General features: G+C 35.1%; 1 protein-coding gene across 1 annotated transcript in view; it reads left to right on the top strand.

Moving 5' to 3' along the window:
- The window catches only part of IFT74 (intraflagellar transport 74), a gene marked incomplete at its 3' end in the record, with an annotated part of 63,191 nt that extends 42,371 nt beyond the window's left edge, over positions 1 to 20,820 (top strand). The window contains exons 13-19 of the mRNA XM_084236769.1: positions 1,835 to 1,888; positions 3,080 to 3,177; positions 3,989 to 4,115; positions 14,857 to 15,020; positions 15,559 to 15,684; positions 19,692 to 19,752; positions 20,702 to 20,820. Coding sequence (XP_084092895.1) covers positions 1,835 to 1,888; positions 3,080 to 3,177; positions 3,989 to 4,115; positions 14,857 to 15,020; positions 15,559 to 15,684; positions 19,692 to 19,752; positions 20,702 to 20,820 — 749 coding nt within the window. The remainder of the gene's footprint in view (positions 1 to 1,834; positions 1,889 to 3,079; positions 3,178 to 3,988; positions 4,116 to 14,856; positions 15,021 to 15,558; positions 15,685 to 19,691; positions 19,753 to 20,701) is intronic.
- Between the last annotated feature and the right edge of the window lie 991 nt (positions 20,821 to 21,811).

Raw genomic sequence — 21,811 nt, 5'->3', positions numbered from 1 at the left:
GAACTCATGCTGCAGTGGCTGGCGATAGCTTGATAGTGCAGTCTTTAACCCCTGCGCCACCAGGGAGGCCCCTAGAGCAATTTTGAAGTTAATATTCCTTGTTTTTATAGTTGGATTCTAGGGAATTATTTACTTTGAGGACTCAGGTTTCCATGTTTTATCTTATTTTTTGTCTTCCCATTTTGCTGGAAAGGTATTTTAACATTTATGTTTGTTTTTTTTTTAAAACATCTATAGCAATAAATTAGAGAGTTGAGCTACTTTTGCTTTTCCAGCAGATGGTGCTGTCATTTTATTTGCTTTTAGTGTTTTGACCTTTGCTGACTTCTGTAGATACTGAGACCTAATTTTGCAGTTGCTGAGCCAGCATGTAGGGAGGAACCTCCAGGGATTCAACTCTGAATGCAAATGTGCTGGGGTAGAGGTTTCTTTCTCTGTGGATGTCTTTTCTCTCTGAAGTTCCAGATGTACCTGTGAGTGTACAATTTGTACACTGTATGCCCATCAGAGATCAATTTGAGTTCTGAGGGGTGAGAAAAGGGAGAAGGGCAGTTCTCTGTACTGTCTTTGTTGTTTTTAGTAGTTTCACTAGTTTTTAGCAGGTGTTTCACTTAGTCTGTTCTGTGTCTCTGCACCATTCAGCTCTCCCCTCCCTGGGGCCCCTGCCTGAGCCAAGAGCCTTACTGTCTAATACCCATCCCCTCCTCAGACTGCAACCTCATGTACAATGAAATGTGACTCTTTTATTTCGCAGTCTGTTGATCTCTGAAATCCATGGGATATTCCTCTTTCACCCGAGCCACAGGCCCCGCGGGGTGTACTGTCCCTGTGGTAACCTGTTAGATGATGGTCTCAGGAGTAAAGTATGGAACCTCCTCTCTCACCCTCTTGGTCGCCAATCCATTTTACAATTTCTGATTACTTGTCATGCCTGACTGGTGGCTCTGGAAGATGGACTCAACTGTAATAGCAGCAACAACACCATGGCAGACAGGGACTGAAGAGAGTAGAATCAAAGTTATCTGGCTGTATGGCATAGCATATAGAACTGACTGGAAGTGGGCAGCCCTCAGCCTAGACAGAAAATTTTAGGGTGAGGACTGTGAGGGACAATAGCCACTATTTTTGTGAGATCGGCTCACCTTTTCCCCTGAAAGCTCACGTGCACTACACTTAGTACATTAATTTTAAGTATTTGTTAAATCCTTAGGTTTTAAACTCTGTGAAGGAAGTAACCCTACTATCTTGATTGCTGTTTTGAGCTTTTCAAGAATAGAATGAACATTGATGGAAACTTATGTTGGTCATTGCCAATAGTATTCATATGTAGCTTAACTATGTGGAACTGAATAGGGAATCATTGGAAAGTGTTAAGTCCTCTTTCCAATAAGGAAATTTCCCCCCAAATAGTCAAATATAAATACACATACACACACACATATACACACACATATATGTATATATATATGCACACATATATACACACATATATACCTATATGTACATATATCTATATATAGAACTTTCAAAAGACTCAATAACTACAAGAATTTTACCTAATTTAAAATAATTGAATATTCAATGATTAATGGCATGTAAGAACCTAAGAAATATTCCTAATTTATTATTTTCTTTTATTTAGCTATAAGTTGACATTGTTATAGTTTCAGGTATACAACACAATGACTCAATATTTGTATACAAGTAAAATGAACACCACAATAAGTCTGGTTATAATGTCCATCACTATACATAGTTGCAAAGAGATATTTCTAATTTAGAGCATTACTTCTGGTGTTATTAAAATTAATGTTATGCATTGTGTCTCTTACAGGTGAAATGAATCAAAAGTATAAGGAGCTGAAAAAAAGGGAGGAAAACATGGACAGTAAGTAATCATAGATATAAACTGTTCATTTATACCAAATCAGAGATCTCATGTAGGGAAGGTGTATGGCTAACAATAAATGCTAAGTGTGGACATTCAAAGCATTTGCCTTGAAGAATTACTGAGTAGCCATCATAGTTTAGGGATGTGTAGAGAACTGTAAAAATGTCTTGTATATGTATATGTGCATATTAGTGTTTGTATGTTTGTATTTATGTTCATAGTCTGAGTAGAATGTCTGTACAACAGTTATTGATTGTTCTCATTGAGATGCTTCACTGTGTTCACCTTAAGTATCTTCCCCCCCTTTTTAGCTTTTCATAGTACTTACTACTATATCCCATCCTGTTACTTGGTTCTATCACTAACTGTACTTTAATAGCTTCCGAAGGTTGCAGCTTCACAATCACTTTCTAAAAAAATCTTAACTTGATTTGGTAGATAGATCTTTACTCCATATGTTGTACATTTAGAAATCTTTCAAAATTGACAAATATTATCTACTACTGGTTTCCTTCTTAAATGTCATTTCATTAGAATCTGAAGTTTCTTAGGTCTGGTGTTGTTATCCTCCATAGAAACAAGTACTAAAGGTTATCAGTTAATTGTTCCACGCTAATGGTTTAATTATACTTAACTGTGAGTTTTTATTTTTGGAAAATCCATGGAAATACTTTTAAGAAAGTAAATAAGAGCAATGTATGTGCTTAGTTCTATATTGAACAAGAAAAAGAATGACTTCTTCGAATATCTTTTTATAATATGAATAAATAAACTAATTTAGTTGAGACTGAAGAAGTATTATAAGTAAAATACTCATTTTTAGATAAAATAGCTACTTAGTAATATTTACAGAAGCTTGGCTAATTATAGATACTAATATTTATAGATATATCAAGGAGGTACTGTGTAAAATACATTCCTACTTTTTTAATTGCCATTTTAACAACTGTTACTTCTGAGCCCATACTTACAAAATTTAAGTTTACTTATGTTAAGGTCATTATAGGCTGCAAAATTTCAAAGAATGGAAATGTATTTATTGAATAATTCTCTCATATTAATAAAAAGCAGTGGTAGTTTAAATTTCACTTTAATTTTCTAAAAAGTATCTTTAAACCCTAAAAATCAGAGTTTGTGTGGTATTAACTTTATCAACAATAGTCTCTCATTATATTTTTCAATTTGCAGCTTTTATTGAGACTTTTGAGGAAACTAAGAATCAGGAACTGGAAAGGAAGGCACAGATAGAAGCCAGCATTGTTTCACTTTTGGAGCATTGTAGTCGAGTAAGAACCATGTGTCTGTCCTGGGAAGGGGGTGGGTTTCTTATTATTTTTACTGTGATTACCTTTATAAACAAAACTTTGAAAATATGATTCCCTATTGTGTCTGCTCATTTAATGTTTTTCCTTTAAATTCCTTTCCTTATTTTGTTTAAGCTATTTATTTTTATCTTTCAGCAAAATTCAGCTAATTAGGACAATTAGGAAAAGGATGAGCAATAGAATAACAATATTCAGCACTAAATGAGGAATTTTTTCACAGTTTTTTAAATTAAAATTTTATTCCATTATTAAACTAAACTGATAGTAGTAACATCTGCACAGATAACTTCAAAATACATATGTTATATTAGAAAAATGTTAACATACTTTCACCCTGTAATTTGTACATGAAGGAGATTCTTGTAAGAATCTGTAAGAGTAGAGGATAACTAATAAGTGTCTTGATTCACCAAATATTATTTTTTGAGCTACTAATATTTGGTGTACTGTATGTAAAAAAAAAACAAAAAAACTAGATATCCTTTCAATACTCAACGAGTTTTAAGACTCCAGTCATTACTAAAAATAATGTAGTTGATTTTTTTCTATGGTGAAATAAAAGCAAATTAAAAAAAAAGTTCTGAATTTTAATTTAACCTCTCCTTTTGAGAAAACCTAACTTTGAATCTCACTGTATCCTACAATGAATGACATATTTCAAAATAAGAATACCTATTCAAAGCTTCCCATCCTTTAACAGTGTATTCCAAAAGTTTTATTGGAGAGTCAAATTAATGGAATTTTTTTCCATTTTTATTTTATACAAATACAGAATTTAAATCGCATGAAACAGATATCCTCTATCACCAATCAGGAGCTGAAAATGATGCAGGATGACCTCAACTTTAAATCTACTGAAATGCAGAAATCACAAAGTACAGCTAGGAATTTGACATCTGGTGAGGAAACAACCGAGGTTTTAATAGCCTTTTTTTTCCTATTCTAAATTAGAATTTTTAAGATTGATTGAAATAATTCTGTGTGCTTTTTCTATTGCTTGTTCCATGCCTGTGCTATAGCTTCAGTAAACAGAGACTTAAAAACTACATTCAGCTTTTTTTCTCAAGGAACTTTCAGCCTGGTGGAATGATAAACAAGTAAAATACAATGGAAGTGCTGTAATAAAAGCATAAAGGGTAATTGAAATTATGGAGGGCTCATATCTACCCTAATCTTGGGAAATTAGGAGAGATGCCTCAGAGAAGGTAGCGCTATTCATAATTAGTCTCAGGCATGATGACTAGTATGTTATTAGAGCAGAACTGCCCAATGGAAAGATAATGCCAGCCACAAAATTTTCTAAGAGACATGTTTTAAAAAAAGACAAAAAAAAAAAAGTTGAAATTTAATATATTGTTTGGCCCGAAATAATAATATTGAAAATAATATCTCAACATATAATTAAAATAAAATAATTAGTGAAATATTTTACGCTTACAACCATTCTCAATTTGGACTAGACACATTCAAGTGTTCTAAAGTCGTAGGTCACTAGTGGTTGCCATTTGGTAGTGCACATAAAGATTAGAAACAAACATACAAAATCAAACTTCAGCAAACTAGGATAAAGTCATGTAAAATTTTCTATGGAACCTTTGATTTTTGTGCTGATGGATTCTAATTATGGGTGTTCTTTATGCTGATGTGTGGTGACTTTGAATTAGCTGTTAAGAATTAGCTATCTAGGGCCTCCCCTGGTGGCACAGGCAGTTGAGTGCTGTACTGTGAAGCTGTCTGCAGCCTCTGCAGTGATGGTTTGGTCCCGGCCTACAGGCGTGAATGCCACGTGGCGCGGCAGACCTCTCCTGTCGCGCCCCTCAGCAGTGTATTTCGTCAGTCTGCCTGTTCTGTTCCCCGCTCTGTCTCTGGTGAATCCTCGCACCCTCCTGCACATCTGGCCTGTACCCCAGTTCTTGTATAAATAAAAAAATAAATCTTAAAAAAAAAAAGAAAGTATATAAAAAAAGAATTAGCTATCTACTTGGAATTACTCTGGGAGTTAGAAAATCATGGAGAATGAAGATTTAATGTTTGCTAACCTTAAGATGGTGCGGGATTCTTGAAATATAATGAATCTACAGTACTTTATCTGGAATCCTGAAATGTAAACAAGCCCTTGGCAGTAAAACCTAGTCTGACCTGAAATGACAGGAGGTTATTTAAAGTTTTTAATAATCCCACTTAGTACGACTGTTCATATGATTTCTGTAGAAATATTAATGTACTGATGAGAAGTGCTGCTTCAGACATTGCTCTAGGGATTTGTAATAAACAATATATGCACTATATATTGTATATAATTTGCTAAAATCCAGAGAATCTCTGCATTCTAGAACAACTGCCTGGAAGTTTTAGGTAAGCGTTATAGCCTCATAAATTCATAGAGTATGATATTAATATACAATTGGATTTAAATTATGATATAGGTGGATAATTTTTATTCTATGTATTTAAGCATATTTGTCTGCCCAGATTTTTTAAGTTTGTTTTCATAGTTTTACCTGTCTACCTGAATTATATGCCAAGCAACTAAGGGAGATATATTGTTAACTTGATTTATAAACCTATTATTGGTTTGATGATGAGTATTTTTTTTTTAAGATTTATATTTTATTTATGCATCTAAGAACTGGGGTATAGGCCAGAGGTGCGGGGAGTGAGAAGATTCACCAGAGACAGACAGGGGAGCAGAACAGGCGGCCACTGAAATACACTGTTGAGGGGAGCAGCAGATGAGACAGGAGAGGTCTGCTGCACCACATGGGTCACCTCCCTGGCCAGGGTCGAACTCATGTTGCAGTGGCTATGGATAGCTTCGTAGTGCTGTGCTTAACCCCTTGCACCACCAGGGAGACCCTGATTATGAGTATTTTTAAATTGTGATTAAAAAACAACATAAAATTTACCATCCTATTTTTTAGTGTATAGTATAGTAATGTTCATTAAATGCACGTTGTTGTGCAACAGATCTCTATAACTTTTTCATCTTACAAAACTAAAATGTATACCCCATTGAACAACAGCTCCCTATGTCACGTCACTAAGTCTTTGGTAACTGCATCCTACTTTCTGTTTTTGTGAGTCTGAGTACTTCAGATATGTCTTATAAATGGAATCATGTAATATTTGTCTTTTTGTGAATGGTTTATTTCACTTATATTGTTTTCAGAGTTCATCTGTGTCATAAAAGGACCAGGTTTCCTTTGTTAATACTGAATAATATTCCATTATATTTACATATGATAATTTATTTGTTGGTGGACATTTAGGTTGTTTTTCCTTTTCAGCTATTGTGAATAATGCTGCAGTACATATGAGTATACAATTATCTTTTTTTAAGATCCTGTTTTCAATTCTTGTAGATATATAAGACTGGGGACTTTTACATTTTTAAAAAAAATATATATATATGTGTGAAAAAACTTTAATTAGCCCATCTAGGAAACTTCTGTTTTGTGTTTAAGTTTTTATTTTTTTTACAGATTTATTTATTTATGCCTAAAAGAACTAGGGTAAAGGCCAGAAGTGGGGGTGATGGTGAGAGGATTCACCAGAGACAGAGTGGGGAACAGAACAGGCAGATTGACTGAAAGACACTGCTGAGGGGAACAGCGGGCAAGTCAGGAGAGGTCTGCTGAGCCATGTGGGTAGCCCCCTGGTGGGGGCTCGAACTCTTGCTGCAGTGACTGTGTATAGCTTCATAGGCTGTATCTTAACCCCTTGTGCCATCAGGGAGCCCCCTGTTTAAGTTTTTAATTTGTCTAAGATCAGTATTAATTCAACAAGTTTTGCCTCTTTTAGGGCATCTTTTCATAAATGTCAAAAAACATATTCTTTAAAGGCAAGTGAATTCAATAATCAGGACTTTATATTCCTTTCAGACTTTTATACTTTGGGTTTACTTTTCCTTTTAAACACTTATGTTTTCCACAGTGTTGTAGAGTTGATAAAGAATGAAAACTGGCTTTAGTGGAGCTGAAATTTCAGTTTATTACTATGATCTATATCTTACTGAAAAATTTCCTTGTTAAGGTTTATATTGTCTGATCCCTACAATTAATTTCATTTACTCAATTATTTCTAAGAATTAATTTAAACCAAGCATATAAATTATTTTTCCTCTTTCCTAACAACATCCCCACAAGAAATTTTTTGTATCTAGAAATCATGATAAGAGGTTTATATAATATTCTTGTTTAAACATTCAGAGAGTGAATTTTACATTTACCTTTTGTAAAATGCCTCCCTTTATTGTCCTTGGGGCTATAAATTAGAAGTTATCAGATTTTCTTAGTGTGCTCTGTTTCTTAAGGTGGTAAAATTACTTCTTGAGGAGGGTAAAATTCTTAGATATTATGATTCATGATCTTCCAAAGGGTCAATGTACATAGACACACATTAAAGCTGTAATATAAAAACTTCATGGGAGGGAGGCAATTGGGGGGAAAAAAATGGTCTACAAAAGCCTCCTAGGGAGACAATAAGAAAATAAAAGAGTTTGAGAAACTGGTGTACTGCTTAGTAAAACAGCAAGGAATCTGTCAGCAATAGTTTTTATTTATATTTTTGGAAAGGAAACTCTAGGGAATAAACAAATGCGCTGATGGCAGAATATTTCAGAAGCATTTCCCTAGGTCAAAGTGGTTCCTTCTGAGATTTTGCTACTATGTACACACTGCTTGGTAAACTTTGCAACTTCATAGCATATCAGAAGGAACTAGTCTGCATCCTCTTCCTGTCTCTTCCCTTGGAGAAACTTGTACCTTTTCTTATGGACCTGCTGTTAAAGAAAGATAAACTTTACCCTATACCCACCAACAATTTTCTCCTTCTCTCTAGGAGAAGCATTTGTATAGCTCCTAATATATTTCCCTAATATATCTTGCAACTAAAGTTATAGTTAGACTTATGTAACTGTTTTCACCAGTCAAAATATACATTTCCCTCTTAGACAGTTGGAACACATAAAATCTCAGTGACTTGTTTAGCACTTTGATTCTTAACTGTTTTCAATTCTACTGGAGATACGGATCTAACAAAACAAAATTGCCTCAATAACATTTAAGTATGTTTTAAAATAATATGCCAATATGAGTGAGTCTTATGACTTTTAAAGGGATACAAAGGGAATATTCAAGGAATACTAGTTTATATACCAACATCTAAAAATTCTGATTGATAAACTTTTAAATCAATCAATTTTGAAGCACTGTTATTTTTACTATTTAATATTTTATACTCCATATAATTGTTTTATTTATGAGTAGAGATCTATTCATTTCTTGAACATGAAATTTTTATTATGATGTCACCATCCAGGTGTAACCTGTCCAGAAATCTTTATAGGTAGAAGAGAAAGTTTAATAGTATCTTTGTATGTAATTTTCTATTAGAGAATTTGTACAGATAATAAAACTTAATTCCCAGTTAATTTTGCTAAATGATATATGAAGAAACCAACTTATTTACTCATTGCATGTGTACGTATTAGGGAGACATCCAGGTGTGAGGGAGACAGAGTGCCAATATCTATGTATAAATTCTACTCAAATCCTAATTTGACTGCTGAACTGTATATAAATTAGGTAGAGTTCAGGGGACCCAGAAAAAAACAGCAGTTAGAAGTTAAAAGAACTGTGTATAGAGTTTATGTCAGTTGCCACTCTAGAGGAGAAAAGTTTATAGCTTTAGTTCAGCAAAGTTTATCGCTCATTAATAACATATAGCAACACTCTTCAAAGGAATACAGGAGAATCTAAAATCTCTATAAAATATCATTAAAAATCCATTATACTATAATAATTTATAAGATATGAATAGGAAAAAGTGACTCAAGGGGAAAAGCATTCGCTATAGTCAACCTGAGAATATCCAGATGTTGAAATTAAATGGACTTAAATGTTTACAAACATTTCAAGGCTTAAAGGAAAAAAAAAGTCATATATAAACATATATAAAATCCCATAGAGAAATGGAAATTACAAAAAAGAACCAAGAAAAATTTTTAGTGTTGAAAAGTGTCACTAAAATGAAAAATTTGAGCCTCCCTGGTGGCAAAGGGGTTAAAATCTTAGTTCTATCACTGCTGTGGCCTGAGTTCTATTCCCCAGCTAGGGAGCGAACCCACATGGTGCAGCAGACCTCTCCTGTCCTACCCTCTGCTCCCCTCAGCAGTGTATTTCAGTAGATCTGCCTGTTCTGCTCCCCACTCCGTCTCTGTTGAATCCTCTCACCCCCACACCCCTAGCCTGTACCCTAGCTCTTGTATGCATAAATAAATAAATCTTTAAAACAAAAAAAAAGAAAGATTCACTGAGTGACCTTATTAGTAGGTTGAAACAGAAAAAAGGGGAGAAAAAAACAGTGAACCTAAAGATTGAGCAATAGAAATTGTCCAATCAGAATAAGAAATAAAAATACACAGAAACAAATGAGTGGATCAGGAAGCTATGGTATATATACACTATGGAATATTACTCAGGTTTTAAAGATAAATTCTTGGCATAAGTGAGTGACAACATGGATAGAGCTGGAGGGGATTATGTTAAGCAAAATAAATCAGAAGAACAAATACTGGGTGGTGTCACGTGTGTAACATATGGAAAAGAAAAAACAAAGGGTCGGATAAAGCCAAATTGATAAACCCTAGAAATCTGACTATGGGACTGAGGCTGCGAGATGAGAAATGAGAGCAGAGTGGGGAGAGAGCACAGTGGACCATGGGAGTAGACATTAGGTGCTTTGGTGGTTGGTGTGATATGGTAACAGCACCTAAGGGAGAGATCTTATAGCTGTAAAACACAATGTTCTAAACCAGTGTTACCTCAATTTTTCAAAAGAATGGAAAAATAAAATAACTTCTTCTTATGCTCAGGTCATAGAAAAATATACAATAACTAAAAAAGAACAGAGCCTGAATCACCCAATAGATAATTTCATGCAGTCTAATGTTCATGTTAGAAAGAGAAAGGAACAAAGAATGAGGGGGGTGGGAGTGATAGTTTAAGGAATAATGACTAGAAATTCCAAATTTTGATTAAAAACTTAGTTTTACAGATCCAAGAAGTCCACTGAATCCCAACAGGGTTAATATAAAAATCCCACACCTCAGCACATCATAGTCAAAATGCCAAAATACAATAATGGAGAGAAAATAATGAAAGGAACCAGAATAAAATAATATATATAGGGAACACAATCCCACTATAAGGTGAACTTTCGTCATAAAAATTAATTTGAATTTTGTATTTCACACAAAATGTTATTTTAATATTTTAAAAAACCCATTTACACCTGAATCCCTTAAGTTATAAAAGGAAAATGTTCATGTTTGGCTTTTGATTACAGAAATGCTTGTTTCTTTGCCTTAAAACGGAGGGAAAGTGAAGGCAACTATGTTGTGAAATGGAAATCTTTTGTTCTCTATGTCTCTTATCCACATATAAGTCGCTATAGAATGTGTGAAATTATTGCCATGCCCAACCCTTGGGCCACAGAGGAGAAATTGGCCAAAGCAATTTGAGTTCAGAATTCTTCATCTGATATGTAGGATATGTATTTCATTTCTACTTTACTGTCTGTTTTATTTTTCTCTAACTGCATTTTACTTACAAAATTTTACTTTAAGGAAAGCAAACCCATGAATGATTCCTGGGAAAAGAACCTGAAGTAGCAAAATCGGGCAATTGTTACTGTTCCTTTTCCCCCAGCACACTGTTGCTTATAGAGGCATTATTTTGGACATAAAGTAATATTTGCTATCTTAAAAATGAATTTTTTATAATGCTGATGTTAATGCCACTTAGCACCAAAGCCTGACTTGTTTTGAAACCATGCAAACCTGGGGAATATTACAGTTTGACTCAAACACAGAGAATAACAACAGTGTTAATTTACAAGGGGGAGATTAAAAAAAGGAAAGAGTTTCTAAGATCACAAATGCCCATCCATCCTACTCCAGGTAGTGTCCTGTGTCAAGTAGCCTAAACCAAAACCTACCTATGAATGACAGCGTTGTCACTCTGTTGAGAACCTGGAGCTAGTGGCATACCGAGAAGCTGTGGGCCAGGACCCAACTCATGGTGGCAGCTGGAAGTAATCACAGCAGCCAGCACCAGCAATCCTGGAGGCTGGACCAGGCCAGGCAGCACTGGAGGCATCAGCAACAGGAGACAGCTCTGGTGGCATGGGCACAGGCCAGCAACATGGATCAGGCCGCTGCAGACGCCTCTTAAAGACGGAACAAGCCTATGGCAAGGATCAGTAGGTGATGCCAGAGGATCAGACAGAAGCAATCAGCTCTTAAAGACTGCGCCAAGGGTGCCTGAGACAGGAGTGGCCATCAGGAGGTGGTGCCAGTCATGCTAGAGGCAGGAGCAGTGACAATTGACAATCTGAAGCAAAGAGTTGGAGATCAAAAGTGAAGATTGTTCAAGACAAGAGTGTTAAATGAGTTGGAGATCTGAACACAGGAGCACCTGGGCTTCCCAGGAGAGAGTCCCCAGATCTGTCTGCTGCCCTAGCCATTATGGCTTTCAGGGTTCCTTAGTTCTTCTTGTTGATAGCAACAGGTGTGGCTTTCAAACCTCATTTTTGTCAAAACTGACTGGGGTCTCAAAATCCAAACCCCACTGTTGTGTGAAACCCTACCTGTGCTGGAATCAGCTACCTCACATCTTGTGTGGCAGCGGGCACAGTGGGTACAGTTGAGCCAGGCATACTCTGCTGCACCTGGTTGCTAAAGGGGGGCTGCGACGCTGCACCACCAAACCAGGAGCCTTGGAAATCCTCTCACAGTATATAACCTTGGGTAAATTTCCTTTCTAATATTTAGTTTTCTCATACAGCATTTACCTCCTAGGGTGGTTATGAAAAGTAAATCAAATAACATAAATTATACATACTCAATAAGATTGGTTCCCTCTTTTATCTTTCTCTCCCTTAAAAAAAGACACATTTCAAAATCAGAATCACAAAGTCTCTAAAATAGAAAAGATAGGTAGTATTGTGGGGGGGGGGGGTGTGAAAGGAATTTTTAAAAATTGGGTTTTTTTTAAAGTTTTTTTTTAAGATTTATTTATGTGTACAAGAACTGGGGTACAGGCCAGAGGTGGGGGTGGTGAGAGGATTCACCAGAGACAGAGCGGGGAACAGAACAGGCAGACTGTCTGAAATACACTGCTGAAGGGAGCAGCGGGCAAGTCAGGAGAGGTCTGCTGCACCATGTGGGTAGCTCCCTGGCCAGGGATTGAACTCTTGCTGCAGTGACTGAGGATAGCTTCATAGGTTGTGTCTTATTAACCCCTTGCGCCACCAGGGAGTTCCTAAAAATTGTTTTCTAATTATAAATGTAATCTGAGTTGTTGTAGAGGATTTGGGGGATATTTAAAAAATGTAAATAAGAAAATCCTACTAACAAGAGTTTATTACTATTAAAATTTGGTATTTATCATTCTAGTCTTTTTTTCTATATTTTATCCCATTTTGAAAACAAAAAACACTTTTACCGAGTTTTCGCTGCCAGCTATCATTCCTCCCTTTCAAAGCTTTCATAGCCAAATTCTTAAAACCATGCTTTTAAATCATGCATTCTACATTCACAGAAAAAAAATGTACTCTTAACAGATACATTCAGAGCCTCCTGGTCAGTAAATCCAATATTTTGCTGTCTTTTTTTTTTTTTTTATTACTCCCCAAGTGTATTTTGCAGTATAAACCATTCCTTTATTCTTGAAATAAAGGACTGACTTTTCCCTTATTTCCTGGTCTCTTTTGGATACATCCTTTATAGGATACTTAATGTCATTTTTATTTTTAAAACTTGAGTTCTGTCACAAACCCATTTCAATCATCCTATAGTTTCACTTGCCATGAGTATGCTGTAACTTCAGACCTCACATTTTCTCTCTGTACTTCACAGCCATGTGTCTATATTTGAACATCTTTATTAACTTTATCTGGATTAGTCTGAGGTGTCTCAAACTCAATATACTCTAAACTAACTTCAGCCCATTATCTCATTCCCTCCCACAAACAAAAGTTTGTCTCTGAGTATTCTACTATTTTCTCATTTACTCAAGATGGAAATGGGATTCTGCATTAACTCCTTTTCACTCAGTCACTGTACCCAGTTGCACTACCAAATCCCTAGTATCTTTCTAGTCCCTCCAGAAAAGAGATTGCTTGGGCCTCCCTGGTGGTACAAGGGGTTAAGATGCAACCTATGAAGCTATTCACAGCCACTGCAGCACAAGTTCGATCCCAGGCCAGGGAACTACCCACATGGTGCAACAGACCTCTCCTGACTCACCTGCTGCTCCCCTCCACAGTGTATTTCAGTCAGTCTGCCTGTTCAGTTCCCCACTCTGTCTCTGGTGAATCCTCTCAACCCCTACATCTCTGGCCTGTACCCCAGTTCTTGTATGCATAAATAAATAAATCTCTTTAAAAATAAATTTACAAACAAATAAATAAATAAAATTCACTGGTAACTTGCTGTAGCCCCTAGAATAAAATCCAAACTCCATATCTTGACTTAGAAGAGTCTTCCTGAATGGAAATCCTTCCAATATTTTATCTCTTGAACTTTGGGTTGTAGTTATATAAGTGTCTATTATTTGCTCAAAGATACCAGGCTTTCTCACCTCTAGACTTTACACATGTTGATGGTTTCCTAAAACACTTTTACTTTCTCCTTTGTTTGGCTAATTCCTAATCCTTACAGCCTCAGAATACATGTTTTTATATAGAGTTCTCTTGACTAATACTACATCTTCTGCGGCATCCTGCATTACTCTTTTCATAGCAGTTAGGTAATTCATTGTAAATGCTTACTTTGGTGCCATTTTTTCTGAATTTTTGCATTTTATGTTGATGATTTTGGTATTTTAATATGGTCCCCAAACAGTGTGCTGAAGCCCTAATCTCAAGAAGGCTGATGTGCCTTAGGGAATAAAAATTTGCTAGATGAGCTTCAATCAGGCATAATTTATATTGCTGTTGGCCATTAGTTCAGTGTTAACAAATCAGCAGTACCTATTAAATAAAGTGTCTTTAAATAGAAACACATAAGCAGGACTGTGTGTTAGTAGATGAAAATATTCTTACCAGAGGTTCACAGGATTCCCAACCCTTGAGATTCCCCTAGGAGCAATAGTTCAGTATTTGCTAACTTAGTGTTCACAGTAACTTTATAAAAATTATGAGAACTGACTGTATGTGTAAATATATATAAATATAAATATAATTTTGTCAAATACAAATATATAATACATGTCATTAACTTGCTTCCCTCCTCATATAACTGTATATGTACCATACATCTATACAAATAATAGGTGTTCAATAATAACAGTATCAGATGTTATGTAATTAAGAAAAAATTATGTATGTACTTATATAGTGCATGAGCATGGAGACAGGTGTGACTAATATACATCAGTTATATATTGATTCCCTGGGGGAATGAGTATTTTTTTTTAATATATCTTTGTAGTCTTTCACTGGTTACAAGGAACATATATTTCTTTTGCAGATACTCTACAAAAGACTTTTAAGATATGACTTTTAATGGCTATTTTGCATTTCCCTATGTGAAAGGAATGAAGTTTTGACTAATGCCTTGGCTATTCCTGTGTTTAGATAGTCAACGTCTGCAATTGGATCTACAGAAAATGGAGCTTTTGGAAAGTAAAATGACTGAGGAACAACAGTCTTTAAAAAGCAAAATTAAGCAAATGACGGCTGATTTGGAGACATACAGTGATTTGCCAGGTTTAAAATTATCAGGTGAAGAAAAGAAAAAGGTAAGTACTAACAATATCTTTAAAAATTACAATTGAATTTGCTTTTTCTTGATCAAATTTAATATATAGTTTATTGAGTTTATTATTTTTATTTGGTTATTTGATATTTAAGCTAAGAAAAAAGTTAAGATGTTTACATTTTAGTAACATTCCTACAATTTAGTAGGAATTTAGGCTTGAATTTCAAAAGGCAAACATTGAAAAACAAGGAATAGCGCATTGCAACAAATACGACATTTCCTAAGTGCAGATGTGATTAGGACCTATTTATGAGTTGTGAGAGGTTTTTCATTGTCATTAATTTAAAATAAATCTGGTGGGATAATAACAGATATGGCAGCATTAATGGTGTTTTTAATGCAGCTAAAACTAACAGCTTATTATAGTCCAAAGGATTGCTTCACAGATATTAGAGTATATATAACCTTGGTAGAATTTGATCAAAATATCTCTGAAATTATTTACATCAATTATAATTTATTTGGCTTACCAGATATTTGCTATGCCCTGTTATTTACTTTTGTTTGGATCTATCTAGAAATTACATCAGGAGAGAGCAGTATTATCAACCCACAGAAATGCTTTTAAGAAAATAATGGAGAAGCTAAACGTAGAATATGAGACACTAAAAACACAACTGCAAGAAAATGAGACACATTCTCAGGTAAAAAAAAAAAAAAGACTCTGAAATTCATTCCTATTTTTAGTCTTTCTATTCTGTATTCTTAATCTATTATTTTCACCCCAAAACAATCCTTTCCTTTTTTTTTTTTTTAACCTGCTTTATTTATTTACCTTCCAGATTCTCTGGCTGTGAAGATAGCCACATTCTGTACACTCTTCACCAAGAATGAATTTTACTCCTGTTTATTACCTCTTACAAGCCTGTTGCCTACACTGTACTGGGCACTGTTCTGGGCACAGCCATCATGATGATAACCTTAAATTTTTTCCAAAGTAAAGCATTTATAATATAGAGTTTGCTAAACCAAGGAAAGCCAGAAAGAAAGAGAATAAACACTAATGACCAATATCCCACCCAGAAGAGATTATTCTTACCATTTTGGTGAGGGTTCTTCCAGTCCATCTACATATATTTTTTTATATATATCTATATATACTTTATACAAACACATAAGTACACATTCATTATTATATATTTATAGAAATGGCATATTATGTTAAAAGCTTGTTTTTCATTATTGACTATAAATCATACTTATCAATAAATATTGACAAATATTTGATAAAATGTCAAATATTTTTAATTAATTCTAATAATATTTGACTACATGGATATAGCATAATTTACTGAACTATTTCCCTATTGTTAGACATTTAGGTATTTCTAGTTTTAAAATTGTTCAAGTAATGCTATAAAGAATAGTTCTGTCTGAATTTTTTTTTTTTAAAGATTTATTTAGTTATACAAGCACTGGGGTATAGGCCAGATCCGCTGGAGGGTGAGAGAATTCATCAGAGTCGGAGCAGGGATTGGAGCAGAACAGGCAGAAAGACCGAAGTACACTGCTGAGGGGAACAGCGGGGGAGACAGGAGAGGTCTGTGTGCCATGTGGGAATCTCCCTCATTGGCCGGGCATCGAACCGGCACTGTAGAGGCTGCAGACAGCTTCATAGCTCTGTGCTCAACCCGCCATGCTACTGGGGAGGCCCTGTCTGAATTTCTTAATTCATTTCTCTGATTATTTACACAGGGTGCAAAGCCAAGCATCTCACTGATCCTACTGATAATGTCTGAGGTGTTCTAGATTGACAGTTCTGTCCCAGACAGTAGAGATGAAGTCTATTTCTTGTTCACTTTTTCCCTAGCTAGTAATTGTGAGCTAGTAATTGTCAATAGGTGTTCAATAAATATTTGTTGGAGGATTAAATGAAGCAACATATGTGTCATGTACAAAATAAAGATGTACAAGATAAAGATTGGTTATCTTTTTCTCAAAAGTGGTAGAGGCTTACCAGTTTGCCACAACTACTAATAGCTTAGAAATCACTAATTTAGGGCCTCCCTGGTGGCGCAGCGGTTGAGCGCCGGGTTGCAAAGCTGCCCACAGCCTCTGCAGCGCCGGTTCAATCCCTGGCCGCCAGGCGGGGGTCCCACATGGCACACAGACCTCTCCTGCTGCCAGCTGCTCCCCTCAGCAGTGTACTTCGTCACTCTGCCTGTTCTGCTCCCTGCTCTGGCTCTGGTGAATTCTCTCACCCTCCCGTGCTTCTGACTGTACCCAGTGCTTGTATAAATAAATAAATAAATAAATCTTTAAAAAAGAAAAAAAAAAAGAAATCACTAATTTACATAATTCAAAATTATCAGTCATTCTGTTGCTACTTCATAACATACAAACCTAAATAAGTGGCAAAATTATCTTTAGATGTTTAGAGATGAAATAGGTGCTGGAGAAGAAACCTAAGAAAAAGTTTATGAAGATACTTCTTAAATGATTCTTAGGAAAAACTGATTTTTTAATGTAATACTGACTCTCCTACCGAATAGAAAACTCTAAGAAAACATTTTTTAAAAGATTTATTTATTTATGCATATAAGTACTGGGGTACAGGCCAGAGGTGTGGGTGGGGTGGTGAAAGGATGTACCAGAGACAGAGTAGGGAATAGAACAGGCAGATAGACTGAAATACTCTGCTGAGTGAAGCTGCAGGTGAGACAGGAGAGGTCTTCTGCGCCATGTGGCTCACCTCCCTGGCCAGGGATCGAACTAGTGCTGCAATGGCTGTGGATAGCTTCACAGTGCTGCGTCCTTAACCCCTTGTGCCACCAGGAAGGCCCCTAAAGAAAACATTTAACAGTTTCTTAGAGTCGGCTGGTGGTTTTCTTAATTTATTACCATAGGAAGTGCTAATCATTTCCTGAACCATATATATAAATATATGCTGAATTTGTAGCATAAGCCACAATGTACTGTTTTTCTCTGTAGTATTTGTTGCCTTTTATTTTTTCCAAATGATAAATCAAATCCTGATTTTTCTGTTTTTCATCCTTTTTCTTGAAAACTGGTTTTTGATATCTGTAAATCATTTTCCATGACAGATTTTTCTAAATGAATAGCTGTTAATTATCTGAAATCATTTAAACATATTGACATTGGAACAAACTGTAAAATTCCTAGAAGAAAATATAAGGATAAAGCTTCTTGACTTTGGACTTGGCAGCAATTTTTGGATATGGCACAAAAAGCATAAACAACAAAGGGCAAAGGGAGATAAGCAGACCTAGGTTAAAATAAAAGACTTCTGTAGAAGAAGCAATCAATAATATGGAAAGACAACCTACAGAATGGGAGATAATATTTATAAATCATATATCTGATAAGGGGTTAATGTCCAAAATATATAAAGAACTCACTTTTTAAGTAATCTGTAGGAAGAAACAGGTTTTCAAAAATGAAATTACGCTTCATGATATCCTCAGCAAGTCACTAATATAGACATATTATGGAGAGAATTTGACCATCTGATCTGGTGTTGCCTTTATAGCATTATTCATGTAGCACTTGAGAGGTCTATTGCATTATAAGAAGGCTGCTTCTTTGTATGAAACAAAGGGGGAAAAGTTTGGTACTTGACTTTGTAAAAGGTTATTAGAGATTTATTGTCAAAAAATGCTGACTGCTTCCTTGAGTTCATCATAACTTCAAGGTCCTATCTGGGAGAGCTAGATCTGATTTAGTAGTGTTAACTCATAGCACATACAGTTCACATAATTAATTCATTACAATTCATCTTAATATCTAGATTTATCTCTTTGAAGGAAACAATGGGATAGATGCAACATTAAGACTGAACCTATGCCCTGAAAAGAAGTTTAACGTGAAAGTAAAAAGAAGTGTTAATGCTGATTCAATTGTCAGATTGTAAAAACAATTGTTACTTTTAAGAAATGTACAGCAAAACATTACTTTAATGTTTCGTTCATCAGACAGTCCTATGTTTAGGGAAAAAACTATGTGCGTCTTAAAAAAGAAAGACCGTAACCCAGAGTTACAAGGTTAATTAAATCAGAAAAACAGTTTAATTCTATAACAGTAAAATTGTCTTCTGAGGAAGCAACCATCAATATAATATCCACATTAGCTTCCTGTTGATGCAGAAATTATTGTAACAGTGCCAGCTTTTTACCAGCCTGCTTATAATCTTCACACTGCAGCTCTGTTCTTATCACAGCTTGTGGAATTAGACAGGAAATTTAGCCCTGGAAATAAGGAAGTTTCTCCTCTATAGCTGAACCTTTGACAGTGTTAGTCTATATATTATATTTGTGGTGTTACATACCCAGATTTCAAGGAGAGATTCCCATCATGTCCCAAGCTTCTTTTCTAAATTTTTTTAGGAAAGGGAAAAATCATATATTCTCTTTCAGTTGGCATGTTCGTGGGCATAACATTTAAAATATTTTCCAGATAAAGTAGACATATAAAGTAAAACCTATTGTTGAAGTCAGCATTGTATTTATTAATGTATTTACTATTGTTTAATCTTTCCTAATTTTTTTTTTTTTGTCTACATGGCTTTGTATCAGTAAAATGCAAGGAGTTGATAAGATTTAAAATTGAGTGTTTTTTTCCCTTATCCTCTTAAAAGGGTGCATAATTGTTTTTAATATGGGCACTGGTTGACATTTTTCTTTTGTGTTTTTAGCTTACAAATTTGGAGAGGAAGTGGCAACACCATGAGCAAAATAATTTTGTGATGAAAGAATGTATCCTTTAAAAAGCTGCACATGAACTTGACCAAGTGATTTTTTTTTTCTAGGAATTTTTTTCAAAATTTAATGATTAAAATAAAATTTAATTCAATGCACACTCCCAAATACCTAGTATGTACAAAACACTGAGCCAAACATGTACACTGTGTGTACGTGTGTGTGTGTGTACCCCAGTAACTAATAGAAAGCAGAATCCATAAAATTGTAGTGTGGCATAGTAAGTGTATAAGTTTTGCAATCAGGAGATCTTTCTAATTTTAAATGTTGACTATTACATATAGGTTGTGGACTTTGTACAATATATGTGATTTATTTAAACCTCAGTTTTATCATCTCAAAAACAGTTAATGTTTTCTTCCATAGAATTGTTGGGGGAATTACATGTAACCATATGTATACATGTAAGTATATATAGTTGTTTGTTGTTTATAATGCATGACCTTGGATATCTGGATGGCACATGCAGATAAACTAAGGTCATGAGAAATTTGACCTTCATCTGTGTTGCAGCCAATTCAATTTCATCTGATTTCTGCCAAGATGGTATTTATATTCCTTTTTTTTTTTCCTTCTTGTGTGATCATAGAAGAAAGCAGATGCTGAGAACAGGTATCATGGAGTTACAAGGAATATTTCACCAAAAGTGTTTTGTAGCTCTCTTTGACCTATTCTAGGTCAAGAGCTTGATAGCACTGAGATTTTAACCCCTGCACCACCAGGGAGGCCCAGGAGAACTATTTTAAAAACAAGTTTTGTTTGACCTTTTGGGTTATAATTGATATGTAATTTGTTAAAATCCTCTTACTTAAAATATTCAGTTGTGCTTTTTCTATGCAATCTTCAATTTTCAATTAAAAAAAGTAGCAATATAATTTGGTTTTTTTCTGAGCCACATTTAAACTACTATTTTTATTAAGTGTTTCCCCTTAATTCATATTATTAGTCATAGCAACCAAGAGTCAAGAGAGTGATTACCGACCAATTATGAAGAATGTGACCAAGCAGATTGCAGAGTACAATAAAACTATCGTGGATGCTCTACATAGCACAAGCAGAAACTGAGTCTGAACCAAGTGGGAGTCTATAAAAGTATCACCTTTTTGCTAAGTTTTATTCAAATTGAGAGAAAAAAGAAAATTCACCCTTGAAGAATTTTATGTAAAATTTATTATGGTGTCATTTTTGTGAACTCTTTGAAGAGTGATATAGCATAGCAGTCAGTAGTCAAAGAAGTTTGCACGTGCAAAAGTTTCTTCTTTTGTGATATTTGTATTTGTGTTGGTAATAAAAATGCCTTAAAGAATCCAGAGAAAAACTAAAAGTGACCATTGAGACTCCTGTAGTCTGCATAATCCATCTAACTTAACAAATGAAGTCATCCTTTCACATGTCAACTCAAGAACTGCATGCAGGAGTGTGATTCTGATTTAGCACTTCAGTCAACCTTATCAATTTTTGCTTCTAGAAAAAGTAAAAATAGAAGGAAAATGTTTTGCTTTGAGCTTTACTTCTCAAATAGGGCATATTTGATACATTGTAAGGCACATAAAGTTACAGTAAATATGAGTCATGTATCAGTTACTAATAAAGATGTGGAATTAAAAAACTTTTTTTAAAGGTTTATTCATATACGCATACAAGAACTAGGGTACAGGCCAGAGGTGTGGAGGGTGAGAGGATTCACCAGAGACAGAGTGGGGAACAGAACAGGTGCATTGACTGAAATACACTGCTGAGGGGAGAAGCGGGCGAGGCAGAAGTCTGCTGTGCCATGTGGGTCACCTCCCTGGCCAGGGATCGAACTCGTGCTGCAGTGGCTGGGGATAGCTGCATAGTGCTGATGCTTAACCCCTGCGCCACTAGGATGGCCCCTGGAATTAAAAAACTTTTAACCTTTGCATTCTTATTTTCTTTCATGTATATGCCAGGAAAAAACATGTTGTTTAAAAGTGCTGTTCTTACGATGGGCCATTTTGAACTGTGACTGCTCCTGGTCATTCTGCCCTGCTGTATGCATTTGCTTTTTTGTATTGTAAGAGGATGGAAGCAAATT

This window comes from Talpa europaea (assembly GCF_964194135.1).
Source record: "Talpa europaea genome assembly, chromosome: 7".
Taxonomy (NCBI): Eukaryota; Metazoa; Chordata; class Mammalia; order Eulipotyphla; family Talpidae; genus Talpa; species Talpa europaea.
Note: the sequence above shows the minus strand (reverse complement) of the source record. Positions and strands in the feature narration are given on the sequence as shown.